Raw genomic sequence first — 17555 nt, 5'->3', positions numbered from 1 at the left:
GTAACTGTCTCAACAGTGATAAATGGTGCAGACAACATAAAAAGCCAATCATGTTCTCAGAAACTGAGCAGTCAAGCTTTTTGACAGCTAAGAGCTTTCCCCTGTTAGAGGGTGAAGTTCTTTGATGACACTCACTCCTTCCAATTCACACTTGGGCCAATTAAAGTATGCTGTACAATACTACATTCAGCTTGCCTCCTTTTCAAACAAGTAACCATCTGATTCAGTGATAAAAAGCATTAAAAACTAAAAGCATGCATTTCACATCCAGTGCACTTTCAACCATGTGTTTCATGAAAATTGTGGATTACTAGCAGTTGTCTATATCCAGCAGTATCAGTATGCAGTGAATGAACAGTGCACTGACATCCAATGGCCACACCCACTTCCATGCCCTCTGACTGGCATTCGACCTATCGTCTTACATTACTCTTCCAATGCTACTTCCACACACTCTGTCAGTCATGGTCACCTGCTCAAAAATGCTGTCTGAATGGATAGACAGACTGAATTAGCATCAAATGGGCTGTCAGGTTTGTCAATGTCATTGGCCTTCCTAATAAAAAGAATCATCAGACTAGAGAAATCCATCTCCATCATTATAGCTATCCATAGTCATTAGCACAGCTTGCAAAATCATGTAAATCCGCTGACTGGGACCACTTTCTTAACTAGACAAAGTTCTCAACTCCTTTTTTTTTTTTTTTTTTTTTTTTTGCATACGAAGCAACACCCTTTCCATGCACATTCAACGTGGTCCAGTTAGCAAATCATTATCAAGAAGAAAGGGGTCTTCTATCTGATGTATGCTCATTTGAATGGTATTTTTATAAATCAGACACATCAGTCTGTTTATACTCACTGAACCAAACTCAGACAAAGGAAAAATAGGAACACTTTATGCAGGACGTCAGTTGACGTCTAATAGGCACTGTAACAGGTTAACAGAGGTGTCTAAAAATTGGATAAAATCTATCATCACTTCTGTCATGACACCACAAGTACACTTACTAATCTTTCCGTTTGACTGAGCATCCACAGATTTTTCTAACTACTCTATCGATGACAATCATCTTATCAAACAATTCAAATCTTTTTCTTTACCCCCCTTCCTCATCTGCAGATAGATGATAGCTATTACCTGGCAGGATGACTGGGCAAAGTTTTTCTTGCTGCAGCAGACGATGAGGGAAAGAATGAGTTTGACAAACATTCTTCATCTTACATCTTTCCAAACCCCCCAAGACCTGGTTCAGTCACCACTGAAAAGTCTGGTATCTCTCCTGGATGCATTCAGTCTGTGAGCTGAGGAGAACAGCCTTCAGTCTGTGAGCTGAGGAGAACAGCCTTCAGTCTGTGAGCTGAGGAGAACAGCCTCCCCACCACAAACATCCATCATATTCTGAAAGCTGCAAAAGTGGCTGATCCCCCTCTCCCCCTCCCACTTCCTAAAAAACTTGTGCATGTTAGAAAAGGGGAGGGGTGAGGCAGTGGACAGAAAGGTTTGATAAATAACGGCGATGGAGACAGCTGGCTTCTCTCTCCATCCTTCATCCCCGCTTCCCCAAACCAAGGGGCCGAGCAGCACCGGACACAAAGGAGGACATTGAGTGGCCGTTCCTCAGGAAGAGACGGGGGTGAAGAGCGCACGCAGCATGCCGTACACCACCAGTGCCGCCAGCAGCAGGAGGGTGTAGGAGAAGGGTCCCAGGGACAGCCAGGTGTGCAGGAACATGTAGGTCAGCGCCAGGAGCCCCAGGGTCTGGTAGGAGGCAAGGGGGCGCAGACTGACGCGCGGCATGCGCAGACTGCTGGCCGTGTGGGCGGGCACAGGGGACCGGATGGCCTGGTCGGGGGGCAGGGGTGGCGCCAGGAACACCTTGGCCAGGCGACCCACAAAGTCCTGACGCTGGTACACCTCCCAAATGTCCTCTGAAAACTGAAACCACCAGCATCCCATGGCACCATGAGAACAAGTAGAGACACAGCATTACAGATGGTGACACTTTCCATGGTGTTCAGTAAGATAATCAGTATTTACATCATTGCAAATCCTATTTCATGATATTAGAACATGCAAAAGGATGTATATATTAGGGAAATATAAACATTTCTGAGTGTCTTCTTCAACATTCCCTGGAATTCAAATAAACAAAAGGTAAAAATATAACAGACTTAGAATTCCATGCCAACAAAACATGTAAAATGACAAATGCATTACTAACACGGACACCCACTCCTATACTTTCTCAGAACCAGCCCCTATCAATAACTTGAAAAAACACTGTCACACTTTCAGACAAACAATACATGCACTAGATTAATCTTCTTCAATTGTACATTCTTACCTGCATTATCAAAAAAAAATGACAGCATTAGCAACCATCATAACAGACATCTACTAATTATGTTCCCCAAATTTTCTTTATTTTGAGCAACTCCCAAAGATGCATCCGTGAAGTGAATGACCCTTGACTGTGTCCCTGTCTTCCTGCTCGAGCCCACTGCACACTCAGCTCTGGGTAGGAGCCAGCCCAGGCCGAAAAAAAAACCCCTCTCTGATGGGGATTGAACCCATGTCCTTCCGATACTCAGTCTGTGAATTTAACCATTTTGTCAGAGTGGTTGGTATGTTTCTCATGTTTAACATCATAATGCAAAACAAACAACTCATGAAGGATATAACCTTTAGTACATCTACTGAAAGGAAGATATGAGAGAAACTGATATAATTTTTGAAATGTGGAGTGATGGCCTACAGGTAACGTGTCCGCCTAGGAAGCGAGAGAATCTGAGCGCGCTGGTTCGAATCACGGCTCAGCCGCCGATATTTTCTCACCCTCCACTAGACCTTAAGTGGTGGTCTGGACGCTAGTCATTCAGATGAGATGATAAACTGAGGTCCCATGTGCACCATACACTTAGAGCATGAAAAAGAACCCACGGCAACAAAAAGGTTGTTCCTGGCAAAATTCTGTAGAAAAATCCACTTCGATAGGAAAAACAAATAAAACTGCATGCAGGAAAAAATACCAAAAAATGGGTGGCACTGTAGTATAGTGACACGCTCTCCCCAGGGAGAGCAGCCTGAATGCTGTGATAAAAAGAAATACAAATACAAAATCTGAACAGGGTGAATCATCTGGAATACCTGAAGCAAATTCTACCATCTTCCCATTAAAAAAACAACAAAATACACAGAAAACTGCAACCCAACAAGCGAACACTGACAACAAACTCACATGAGCATTGAAGGCAGAACAGATTCGGTACAAAAAGCGAACCAGGGTTGCATTCTCAAAGCTTCGGATTGGCTGAAGGTCAGGGTCCCGTGTCTGCCAGTGCTGAAAGCTTCGCAGATTGTTTATGATCTGTAACAGACACAACATGCAGCAGTTAACCTCACTTCCATGCACTGCCAGCACCTCAAGGCAAAAAACATATACATGCCCATATTCAATTAAAACAATACTGAAGACTGACACTTACACATTCAAGACAGGGGGGCTGTGGCACTTAAAAGATACGCACCCACCCACACACACACACACAGATATATAAAGACAGACAGATATTCAGAGGCAGTCAAGTTCTCAGTTATGGGTACAAAAGGAAAGAGAAAAGAAAATGCAGACATGTACAAATTATAATTTTCTAAATACAAAAACTTAAAAGTGTCACTCAAATTTTGCCAAAGCACACAACATACCACACACAAACCATCCTAACACAAGCAAACACCTACATACAGCCAGAATATATGCACATTCTAGAGAGCTGCAGCAGTTCCAACAAGAAAAAAAAATCCAGCCCCAAATAACGGCATAAGAAAAAACTCAGTGACAATGCAGACAACCAAGTCCATGTGACCTGACTCACACACAAACAAGCAGGGCCACCCACCTGGTACCTGCCTCGAGCAGTCAGCTGTGGGCCCTCAGGTGTGTGGATGCAGTCAGGCGTCATGTTGTCCTCCTCCACCAGGGTGGTGTCTTGCCAAGAGTCCATGGACTGGTCCTGCGGACTCCTCTCATTCGCCCACTGGGGCCTGGGCAGCTGTGGTCACAGACATCAGGGAGTCCAGTCACTGACCACCATGTCACCGCATCACATCTCATAATACCTGCCCTTCCTTTGTCTTCAAACCTTAGTTGTGCCAAGTGTGGCATCAACTTCAACTTGGAATTAACATGAACTGGGAATCCTGGAACAGTTCTGTGCAAGTCTAGACACAACTCACTGCTCTGTGTGCAACCCAGGCTGCTCTCTCAAGGGAAAACATTAGAATCCAGTGCCATTCAATCCCCCCCCCCCCACCCCCACCTCCCTTATTTTGATTATCTTTCCTTCACACTTAATAACTTATATTTGTTGTGGATTAAATTTGTTTGGCAAAACACATCTCTCTTCTTGCACTTACATCCTTAACATGTCATAAATGCATACTGCACATACTGAACTTCAGCTTATCATTGCTTCTGGAAAATAAGCAACAAAATCTCTCATGGTTTTGTGAAGGAAACACTTGTTTTCAAAATGAAGTTGTCAAAACACTGATTCCAAAGATCTTATCATCCAACAGCACTGAAATACAAAGTTCCCCAGTTCACCTACACAGTAATCCTTGACCCACAGACATCAAACTTTACAACAAGCAAATGAAAACAAGCAGCACAAAACCAACACGAACAGTCCCCACACAGTGACCCTCACATCAAACAGACCAACAAGAAAAGCCCCCACACAAAGACCCTCACATCAAACAGACCAACAAGAAAAAAAACCCACACAGTGACCCTCACATCAAACAGACCAACAAGAAAAAAAACCCACACAAAGACCCTTACATCAAACAGACCAACACTAACAGCCCCCACACAATGACCCTCACATCAAACAGACCAACACTAACAGCCCCCACACAAAGACCCTCAAACAGACCAACACTAACAGCCCCCACACAATGACCCTCACATCAAACAGACCAACACTAACAGCCCCCACACAAAGACCCTCACATCAAACAGACCAACACGAACAGCCCCCACACAAAGACCCTCACATCAAACGGACCAACACTAACAGCCCCCACACAAAGACCCTCACATCAAACAGACCAACACTAACAGCCCCCACACAAAGACCCTCACATCAAACAGACCAACACTAACAGCCCCCACACAAAGACCCTCAAACAGACCAACACTAACAGCCCCCACACAAAGACCCTCACATCAAACAGACCAACACGAACAGCCCCCACACAAAGACCCTCACATCAAACAGACCAACACGAACAGCCCCCACACAAAGACCCTCAAACAGACCAACACTAACAGCCCCCACACAAAGACCCTCACATCAAACAGACCAACACGAACAGCCCCCACACAAAGACCCTCACATCAAACGGACGAACACTAACAACCCCCACACAAAGACCCTCAAACAGACCAACACTAACAGCCCCCACACAAAGACCCTCACATCAAACAGACCAACACTAACAGCCCCCACACAAAGACCCTCACATCAAACAGACCAACACTAACAGCCCCCACACAAAGACCCTCACATCAAACAGACCAACACGAACAGCCCCCACACAAAGACCCTCACATCAAACAGACCAACACTAACAGCCCCCACACAAAGACCCTCAAACAGACCAACACTAACAGCCCCCACACAAAGACCCTCACATCAAACAGACCAACACTAACAGCCCCCACACAAAGACCCTCACATCAAACAGACCAACACTAACAGCCCCCACACAAAGACCCTCACATCAAACAGACCAACGCTAACAGCCCCCACACAAAGACCCTCACATCAAACAGACCAACACTAACAGCCCCCACACAAAGACCCTCACATCAAACAGACCAACACTAACAGCCCCCACACAAAGACCCTCAAACAGACTAACACCAGCAGCCCCCACACAAAGACCCTCACATCAAACAGACCAACACTAACAGCCCCCACACAAAGACCCTCACATCAAACAGACCAACACGAACAGCCCCCACACAAAGACCCTCACATCAAACAGACCAACACTAACAGCCCCCACACAAAGACCCTCACATCAAACAGACCAACACTAACAGCCCCCACACAAAGACCCTCAAACAGACCAACACTAACAGCCCCCACACAAAGACCCTCACATCAAACAGACCAACACGAACAGCCCCCACACAAAGACCCTCACATCAAACAGACCAACACTAACAGCCCCCACACAAAGACCCTCAAACAGACCAACACTAACAGCCCCCACACAAAGACCCTCACATCAAACAGACCAACACGAACAGCCCCCACACAAAGACCCTCACATCAAACGGACGAACACTAACAACCCCCACACAAAGACCCTCAAACAGACCAACACTAACAGCCCCCACACAAAGTCCCTCACATCAAACAGACCAACACTAACAGCCCCCACACAAAGACCCTCACATCAAACAGACCAACGCTAACAGCCCCCACACAAAGACCCTCACATCAAACAGACCAACACTAACAGCCCCCACACAAAGACCCTCACATCAAACAGACCAACACGAACAGCCCCCACACAAAGACCCTCACATCAAACAGACCAACACTAACAGCCCCCACACAAAGACCCTCAAACAGACCAACACTAACAGCCCCCACACAAAGACCCTCACATCAAACAGACCAACACTAACAGCCCCCACACAAAGACCCTCACATCAAACAGACCAACACTAACAGCCCCCACACAAAGACCCTCACATCAAACAGACCAACGCTAACAGCCCCCACACAAAGACCCTCACATCAAACAGACCAACACTAACAGCCCCCACACAAAGACCCTCACATCAAACAGACCAACACTAACAGCCCCCACACAAAGACCCTCAAACAGACTAACACCAGCAGCCCCCACACAAAGACCCTCACATCAAACAGACCAACACTAACAGCCCCCACACAAAGACCCTCACATCAAACAGACTGGTCAGGGAGGACCCAGCCTGCTGCAGGTACTTGTGTGTGCGGTTGGCGTCCATACTGCCCTGTCCCTCGTCCCCCTCAAAGAGGACACTGAGCCACCCCCACCAGCCCCCTGACGACTTCTCTGGCTGGACAGTGGTCAGTGCCAAGTGGGCCTCCACCACTTTCTGCAGCAGGCCGTTCACCTGAACACACAGGGCAACCACTGATGACAATAACGTTCCAGAAACACCCTTCAATACTACTACTAAAAAAAAATTGCATACAGAAACACAGCAAGGGGAGGAAGGCAGATGGCAGAATGGTTAAGACACTAAAACAGTGTTCATAAAGGTTTGTGTTTGAATCCTGGTCGTGCCCTTTCTCCCAAGCTCAAACTCAAGCACCTTGTCATTTGATGAAACAAACCGAGGTCCTGTGTGCAGCATGCACATGGCACATTGAAAATGAACCTATGGCAAAGTGCTGTCCTCTGGCAAAATATCTGATAGATACACAAATATATACAATATGCATGCACTCAAGGCCTGACTAGTGTGTTGAGTTATGCTGCTGGTAAGGCATGCCTGGTGTAGTGTATATGCATTTGTCAGGATGCAGTGACGCTCGGTTGAAAGACTGAAACTGATATAATGTTTAACTAACAGGATACAAGACAACATCTACCCATGCTTACACTCTGCTACATTTGGTGGCTAACATCTCTAAAAAGTCATGGCTATAGCAGCACAGCTTTTGGTGAACAAATATGCTACTTAAAGACACTGCAACATCAGCAAATGGTGACAGAACTGCAAAAATCTGAATCATGGTGGCTCTGTCTTCCTGTGTAATCAAACTATATAAATATGTATTGCATACTAATTTAAACAGGCAATCACTCTTTGTTCAGATGGTTCCATACTACTGACAATGCATGCTATCATTCTGTTAGAGGTGAAGGTCACATGAGTGATTCAATGACCTGATAATAAAGACACTGCTTAGTTCCCCCAGGGAGTGTCACAGTGTGCAGGCTGTCACATATACACTGCAGATCTGCTAAGACTTCAGGCCCAACCTCATTGTGAGGAAAAAAAACATGCAAACACAAAAAACATTTTTATTTAAAAAAAAAAGAAGCTAAGCTCCTCTTTTTACCCTTTAGGCTTTACTGTATTATTTAGAGAAAATTATGAAGATTAAAGAAAAAGACCAGACTGTTTATAAATTTCAGCACATCATATTACACATACACATCTATGAAAATCACTCATTTGAAACAAAAAAAACCCAAAATATGAACCCCCCACCCCTCCCAAAACAGAAATGACTCACAAGCCGGCGGGTCCAGTCACAGAACAGGGGCTGATACTGGAACCCTGCAACTTCCATGTCGGCCAGAGCGGGGGGAAGGGAGGGGGCGGGAGGCGGCAGACGACTGGCAGACAGGTAGCTGCCCCCTAGCTCTGCTGTGTGACTCATGGGCACAGGTACACTCACCCCACACACCTCATGCTCCGCTGTCACAAAAGCACAAGAGTTATCTGGCTGACAGACACACCTGGCAGAAGACAGGTAATGGCAGACAGACAGGCAACCCTGTCCACTGGCTGTCCCTATAATCCTTCCTGCTCAATTAAAAATGCCTCTGTGAATGGGAAAAACGAGAACATTTCACATTTTGACCAACTTGTCTTTTTACTCCACCTGAAAAAACAAAGAACATCCCACAAAAAAGAGATATGTTTGTTAGTGATTTGACTTTATTCATCCAGCACTACACCAGATCACCATTCTGGCAAATGTTCCTGCCTACATCTAACAAAAATAAAATCCTGATCAAACTGGTTTTCCACATTTCTACCTTTAGTTTAACTGTGGTTGTGGGACTTCACCCTTTCTCCTTCAATGAGCTGTGATCATGATCTTTGAAAATCAAGTTTTTGTACCTGCTGGTAAGCCACCATTTTTGATGTTCTATTTCTCTTGGTTGTCAGCTGTGCTGATGGAAAAGCTTTCTGACAACTGAACAGTCATGCTGCAGGAGGTGCTTGAAATCAGTTTGATGGTACTGACGTTCAACATATGCACTAATGTCTCTACAAAGAATACTGACATTCAACATATGCACTAATGTGTCTAGAAAGGCCAGTTTATCTTCTAATTTTTTCCCCACTGTACATTTGATGTGCCAAAGTACTGTGCTGAGAAGATCAGTGAATGATCCATTTCATCTTCACGCTGCAGTGTGAACACATCATTCACACATCTGTTTCAAATGTTTGGACATGGAGGACAGGACTGACAGCCTTCTTTTCAATCTCATCCATAAACAGATTCACTACAACTGGAGAGACTGGTCACCAGTCCCACACACACGCTGACTTTAAAAGGCAAAGTAACAGCAAGCTGTGATCTGTCATCAATCATTTTTGTTCCACTTTAGTGTATTCTGTGTCTACATTCAATGACTCATTCTCCTTTTCAATAACATTTTTTAAAACTGTCTTATTCCTTTTAAACTTTTCTTCCTTATTTGTTTTTCAGCTAAAGTGTAATGTGTGTCTGTCTTTTTCTTCTGCATTAATGTCAACTGCAATCCTATTTCCCAGGAATGAAACATAATTTGTTTACATTTCATCAACTGATTCACCCCATTACAAAGAAACTGAAATGTTTTAACCCTTTTGCTGCCAGAAAAATAAGATTTAAGTGAAATCTATTTGCCAGGGTTTTTTCCCAAAAAAACAGGTATATATCTTAAAAAAGATTCTGTACTCTTTGTTACTGGAGAAAGACCCATAAAGTATATATTTTCTGTAAGGTAAATGAATAAAGAATACAAAACAAATGTTGTTTTCCCATTTTTGACTCACTTGCGTAAACAAAGCGAGTCTATGTTTTAACCCGGTGTTTGGTTGTCTCTGTGTGTGTGTGTGTGTGTGTGCACGTGTGTGTCTGTCTGTCGTCTGTGTGTCCATGGTAAACTTTACCACTGCCATTTTTTCTGCAAATACTGTCAGTTGACACCAAATTTGGCATAAAAACAGGAAAAATTCAGTTCTTTCCAGTCATCTTGTTTGAAACAATATTGCACCTCTGTGATGGGCACAAATTTTTTTTTTAAAAGAAGCCAAATTATATGCAAACTGAATTTACTGTTATATATATAATTTTTTTTTTTTTTAATTCTCTAAACTTGGCACTTTGATCTGATATTCTGACACAACAACAAGAGCAGTCGTTTTTAGCATTTTTTGTTCAAACAGGAACTTTTTTTTGCAAAGCATGGAAGTTATATATCTGGTGCATGTCTTTGGTGCAGATAGTAAAAAAGGGAAATTAATCTGTAATTAATGCTAGGGGGGTTAATTTATTTCTGGTGCATGTCTTTGGTGCAGATAGTAAAAAAGGGAAATTTATCTGTAATTAATGCTAGGGGGGGGTAATTTCCTTTAAACTGATCTTTCTCATCTTAAACATTACATTCTGAAATTATACTCAATACATAAAAAGCTTGTGTTTTACTCTCAGTGTACAGGGGTTTCACTATGTTCATTCGTCCAAGTAGTCTTTTTCGGAAAATACTAAAATCAATACTATGAGTGGACTTTATAGATCTATTGGCTGAGCCCTGAAGGTCATGGGCAAAAATCAATTGTGTACACATACTTATACATATTCAAAGTGCGTGCTCATATTCCTCGTGAATGCGAAGGACGCCATTTTGTTTCAAGTTGTTGACCTGCCCTTTCAATCCTATATTCAATCGACAATACATGATAACATGTGATGGAAAGTTGGAGAAGGAGACCGTTAAATATTTATTCAGAGAAAGATTCGTGAACGCCTCCTCACTTACTGGATTATGCCCCAAACTGCCATAAATATATCAACAAAATCAGTTGGAATTCACACTTAAAAATAATAAACCATGAGAGTTAATACCCTTGATGAAACGTAAAAATTTTCAGTCTTGACTTTTCTCAAAATTAAGTCCTTTTCACTTCATACGACGTTTAGAAGTACTTGTACTTGGCTCTACATGTTATTAGTTTAACAAAATACTCAATTTTCATATCAACTTTAAAAATAGAAAACTAACAGAGAAATTGAATCGACCATGTTGTACATTACCGGTGGGTGTAACTAAACTTGTACATCTAATTAGATCCAGAGAAAACAGCTAAATGTTGCAGTGTGATTGCGGTGATAGCCACGTCTCCTTTACCGCGGACTTAAAAAGAATTCTTAATTGCCCTTAAAGATTTTTTGAATGCCCAAGATACACCAGAATAATATGATTTAAACAGCGTTCTCACTGCGAACACCAAAATCGATTTATCGCCCTTAAAAAAGCATGTTTAAATGTAAAATTTTTGAACGTCAGATAAGAAGCCAAGATAGTGTATTGAGTAAGGCAGTTTCTCGTCACCCTAACACGCAGGGTTCGAATCTGCCTCCAGGGCTATTTTTTTTTTCTTTTTTCTTTCTTTCTTTCTTTTTTTTTTTTTTAACCAAAGTTTTATAATAACAAATACAGAACACATTTTAACAATTAGATTTTTTTTTTTTTTAAAGTGTATCACAAGTGATTCTTGAAGGCCTTGCCTCTCTTGTATATATTTTCAGTGATATGCTGTTGTTTTGAAATCAGCACTAAAATATCATATTTTCTGGACAAATGGATAATACTTGCACACACAAATTATACTAGAACAACCACAATAAAAAAAATTTAAAAAAGAGACACATACATAATGCATTGTGACTTCTTCAAGTGATTATATGGATGTGGGGACATGCCTCCTGGACTCCACCCCTTTCCTCTTCACCCCTCTCACACGGTCACTTCATCCAGTTCTCACCAGACCGCACTGGCTGAGTGCTGAGTGTCCTGCTAATAACTCGGTCACTTTCTGTAGTCTACTACAGCTGTACAGTCAGCATCACTCACTGACAGTTGAATCTTGGCCAGTCTCTTCACTGCTCCTTTATGTTCTATGAAATCTTCCTATAAAAGTTCATCACTGTCTTTTCCTTCGAATTTATGCTTCAATTCTTTTTGAGCATCAGCTAAGAAAGCAATCTTGGTTGATTTTGGGCAACACGATCGCATGTCTTGAGCACGGAGTCCGACATTTTGTTGAGTGAGTGAGGAGAGGAGCCAGACAAACACTGCAGCAGTAACCCAACCAAAACGTTCAAATAAAGGATGGCCTCATGATGTAGATGGGGTTTCTAGCTATGAATAGAATCTAGAAAGATTCCCCAAGCTAAAGCTACCAGTATTTTTGTCAACGAACTCAATGCAAACCAGAGAAATGTCAGAATATTTCGATGACGATTTATCTCGTCATTGTGGCAGCGAAGCATACATGCTTGTGCTGAGTTATCTCATCCTATAGGCAGCTTAGGGGTTAAATGAGAGGGATTTTTAAAGGAAGAGGTTTTTCGTTTTGTTGTTTGTTTGTTTTACATTACTGGCTATCATAACTCTGACTGTTGCTTGATTCAGCAACCAGTGAGAGATAGTTACAGACTACTGAAGCTTGTAACAGTAACAGCAAGGAAAAACACCTACTACAGATTCTGATGAAATGACGTCCCACCATTATGCTCATAATATTGTTTTGATTTGACACACACAGTTGAACAAATCATGACAAATACCTGTTTTGAGTCTCAACAACAATAAAACCCAGCTGGTTTGTTCACATGTGTGGATGAACACTTGATGACAAGTCTGCAAAGTTTATCATAGTGTGGAACAGTAACAAGACAATGATAGGATCTATCCTAAAGTGACCCACTTACCATTGGACAGGAGTGTGGCCAAGTTGGGAGTCTTTAACACCTGAAACACACCATCACATCATGACATTCACACACACACACACACACATCATGCCTGTGTTAAAACATGACACACTCTTGTCATTACACACATAACATCAACACACTTCTTTGCACTTTGTTCAAAGTGCATACAGTCAGCTGTGTTCTTGTATTTTTTCTGTTTGTTACTTATTTATGTTTAATTTCAATTTCAAATATAAACTATTCAGACTGATGACATTAATCTGAAAATAGACCACAAATTAAATCATCAGTTTGCTCCGTTGTGTGCATGTGTGGGGTGAGTGCCTGCCTGCATGCATGCCTGTGTGTGTGTGTGTGTGTGTGTGTTCACAGGTAAATAAAATGTATCGAGAAACAACAGATTTTACTTGTCACACATATCTTTGCAACAAGGGACATGAGCAGACTGTAAATTAATTGCATTAACATACTGTTAATATATTTCTGCCTGTCTGGGCATGTAAGTGAAAGAAAAAAAAGGAGGAAAAGTAAAGAGAGTAGCATGAGTGAAAGAAAAAGTAGGAAAGAATGGTGCAAGAAATGGTGGAGGGGAGAAGGGAAGAGAGAGAGAGGGAGAGAGGCATACTTTTGTCAGTCTGAAGAGCACATAAGCACTGTGGGGTGAGGTGAAGTCCATACGAGACAGGCGTGGGAACAACTCCAGGAACAACACCGAGTAGAACAGCAAGTTGTCCTCCACAAAGTGCTGCCTGAACATCATAGCACAGTCACACAGTGTAACACCACAGTACAGTCACACAGTAACATCATAGCACAGTCACACAGTGTAACACCACAGTACAGTCACACAGTAACATCATAGCAGTCACACAGCAGTCACACTTGTAAGACCACAACACAGTCACACACTGACACAGTATAACACCACAACACAATCTCATATGTAACTGTAACACCACAGCACAGTCACACAGTGTAACACTACAGCAGTCACACAGCACAGGGTAACACCACAGCACAGTCACAGAGTGTAACACCACAGCACAGTCACACAGCGCAGGGTAACACCACAGCACAGTCACACACCACACCACACCACAGTCACACATTAAACACCACAGCACAGTCACACAGTGTAACACTACAGCACAGTCACCAGAACACCACAGCACAGTCACACAGTGTAACACCACAACACAGTCACACACCACAGCACAGTCACACAGTGTAACACTACAACACAGTCACACAGTGTAACACCACAGCACAGTCACACACCACAGCACAGTCACACAGTGTAACACTACAACACAGTGTAACACCACAGCACAGTCACACAGTGTAACACCACAACACAGTCACACAGTGTAACACCACAACACAGTCACACACCACAGCACAGTCACACACCACAGCACAGTTCACACAGTGTAACACCACAGCACAGTCACACACTGTAACACTACAGCACAGTTCACACAGTGTTACACCATAGCACAGTCACACAGCACAGTCACACTTGTAACACCACAGCACAGTCACACACCACAGCACAGTCACACACTGTAACTCCACAGCACAGTCACACAGTTTAATTCACTCCGGACAATGGAATGCTATAGCATTCCTGATGTAAGGTAGCGTTCTGGACGACAGAAGGCTATAGCGGTTTCAACAATTAAAAATTTGTTCACATTTTTCTCTTGGGGTAGCATAAAAATCGCAGCTACACTGGGCATTGCGAACATGTCAATGGTCTAATGGAAAGTTTTTTTCGTGAGGTTTCCATAACTATACACTCGCTGGCCAGCCGCTGACCTTGGTACCCCACATGACAAGCTAATCTGCATACGTATCGAAAATGGAGTTGCAGGCGATACAAGTGGAAATTTTTGGAGCAAACTAGATCCCGACAGCGGCTTTTTACTGCTGCTGAAGTGATTGAAATGCTTCAAACTGAAGGTTTCGACATTGACGAGGAAGATGAAGACGGTGAATAAAGTATCTACAGTGAAGAAAGCTACCAGCAGGAAGTTACTGACAGTGACTCAACTTCTGAGGGCTGTGAAGAGAGAAAGTGGGGTGGGCATACACATGACGTTAGAAGTGGGGTCAGTGGGTCAAGTACAGGGCATTTCATTCAGTTACTTTGTGTTTTGTATTTTTTGTGATTTTTTTCCTAACCCTAACAAATGGGTCGTCTGCAGGGAAAAGCAAGGGAGAAAACTATTCGTCCGGAAAGAGTTAACACCACAGCAAAACCATGCAGTGTACAACCACAGCACAGTCACACAGTGTAACACCACAGCACAGTCACACAGTGTAACACAATAGCACAGCACAGTCATACAGTGTAACACAATAGCACAGCACAGTCATACAGTGTAACACAATAGCACAGCACAGTCACACAGTGTAACACAATAGCACAGCACAGTCATACAGTGTAACACCACAGCACAGTCATAGTGTAACACCACAGCACAGTCACACAGTGTAACACAATAGCACAGCACAGTCATACAGTGTAACACCACAGCACAGTCATAGTGTAACACCATAGCACAGTCATACAGTGTAACACCACAGCACAGTGTAACACCACAGCACTGCACAGTCACACAGTGTAACACCACAGCACAGTGTAACACCACAGCACAGTCACACAGTGTAACACCACAGCACTGCACAGTCACACAGTGTAACACCACAGCACAGTGTAACACCATAGCACAGTCACACAGTGTAACACCACAGCACAGTGTAACACCATAGCACAGTCACACAGTGTAACACCACAGCACAGTGTAACACCACAGCACTGCACAGTCACACAGTGTAACACCACAGCACAGTGTAACACCATAGCACAGTCACACAGTGTAACACCACAGCACAGTGTAACACCATAGCACAGTCACACAGTGTAACACCACAGCACAGTGTAACACCACAGCACTGCACAGTCACACAGTGTAACACCACAGCACAGTGTAACACCACAGCACAGTCACACAGTGTAACACCACAGCACTGCACAGTCACACAGTGTAACACCACAGCACAGTGTAACACCACAGCACAGTCACACAGTGTAACACCACATCACTGCACAGTCACACAGTGTAACACCACAGCACAGTCACACAGTGTAACACCACAGCACTGCACAGTCACACAGTGTAACACCACAGCACAGTGTAACACCACAGCAAAGTCACACAGTGTAACACCACATCACTGCACAGTCACACAGTGTAATACCACAGCACAGTCATACAGTGTAACACCACAGCACTGCACAGTCACACAGTGTAACACCACTGCACAGTCACACAGTATAACACCACAGCACAGTGTAACACCACAGCACAGTCATACAGTGTAACACTGCAGCACTGCACAGTCACACAGTGTAACACCACAGCACAGTCATACAGTGTAACACCGCAGCACTGCACAGTCACACAGTGTAACACCACTGCACAGTCACACAGTATAACACCACAGCACAGTGTAACACCACAGCACAGTCATACAGTGTAACACCACATCACTGCACAGTCACACAGTGTAATACCACAGCACAGTCATACAGTGTAACACCGCAGCACTGCACAGTCACACAGTGTAACACCACTGCACAGTCACACAGTATAACACCACAGCACAGTGTAACACCACAGCACAGTCATACAGTGTAACACTGCAGCACAGTGTAACACCGCAGCACAGTCACATAGTGTAAGAGCACAGCACAATCACACAGTGTAACACTGGGTCATGTGACTGAATAATCACATAGTGTAACACTCACACTGTTCTGAAGAAAAGACGGAATTATGGCATGCTTTCTTATTCTACTCTTCGGTTAGAAAGCAAAATTTCTGATGACAAATTTTCTTTTTATAAATACAAATCATATAAATTTTCTTCCATTCATAATACAAAAATATGCAGTGGAACAAAAAACAGAAGATCAAAATAATAATATTAATTAAAATAATATTCATAACTTTTCTATGGTGCGACATCCAGTACTAATGCTGCTCAAAGTGCCTTACATCATCCAGATATATATAAAACATAACATAAAAACATGACAACAGCTCTTTCTCAATCCAATGTGTTCACAGTTAAGAATAAACAAGCATAATCCATCAAATTATAAAAAATATCAAGTAAATAATGCTTAGATTAAAACGCAAAAAAGTCCATAAAACATACAGTTTATAAACCACACATTCATGCGTGCACACACACACGTGAACGCACACACATACACATGCCCAGACACATTAACTATCAACTGCACTAAAACAGGATTACATAAGTATTAAAATATCTCTAGCACAGAAGATTAGAACTCCATTTGGTGAACAGACATTGGACTATCCATTGTGCTGAGTACAGAAATGTTTGTGGAAAAGGAGCTTTTTCAGTTCTGACTTAAAGGACTGGAGATCAGGAGCATTTCTGAGGGACAATGGTAAAGAATCCCATACTTGGGGTTCTTGAGCCCTAAAAGATTGTTTCCCTGCACATTTCAAATTAGTTCTTGGGACTTTAAGCAACCTTTCAGAACTGGATCTTAGCGTTCTGTATGGTTCATATGTTTCCAGCACAGAGGAGAGATACACAGGAAGAGATTCATCAAAATGTCGGAAGGCAAGTGTCGCTAGTTTATAGTGAATGCCGGGCTCTATAGGAAGCCAGTGTAACTGATGCAGAAGAGGTGTGACATGATT

The 17555-nt window shown here is 42.9% G+C and overlaps 1 protein-coding gene across 1 annotated transcript in view; it reads right to left on the bottom strand.

The window, feature by feature from the left end:
• Positions 1-735: 735 nt before the first annotated feature.
• Positions 736-17555, bottom strand: part of LOC143287864 (sphingomyelin phosphodiesterase 4-like) — a 53344-nt gene continuing 36524 nt past the window's right edge. Inside the window, exons 12-18 of the mRNA XM_076596101.1 lie at positions 13433-13556; positions 12802-12841; positions 8320-8504; positions 6993-7187; positions 3904-4056; positions 3243-3371; positions 736-1939 (exon numbers count right to left, since the gene is read on the bottom strand). Coding sequence (XP_076452216.1) covers positions 1622-1939; positions 3243-3371; positions 3904-4056; positions 6993-7187; positions 8320-8504; positions 12802-12841; positions 13433-13556 — 1144 coding nt within the window. The 3' untranslated portion in view covers positions 736-1621. The remainder of the gene's footprint in view (positions 1940-3242; positions 3372-3903; positions 4057-6992; positions 7188-8319; positions 8505-12801; positions 12842-13432; positions 13557-17555) is intronic.

This window comes from Babylonia areolata, chromosome 12 (genome assembly GCF_041734735.1).
Source record: "Babylonia areolata isolate BAREFJ2019XMU chromosome 12, ASM4173473v1, whole genome shotgun sequence".
Lineage (NCBI taxonomy): Eukaryota > Metazoa > Mollusca > Gastropoda > Neogastropoda > Buccinidae > Babylonia > Babylonia areolata.
This window is presented reverse-complemented; position numbering and strand designations above follow the sequence as displayed.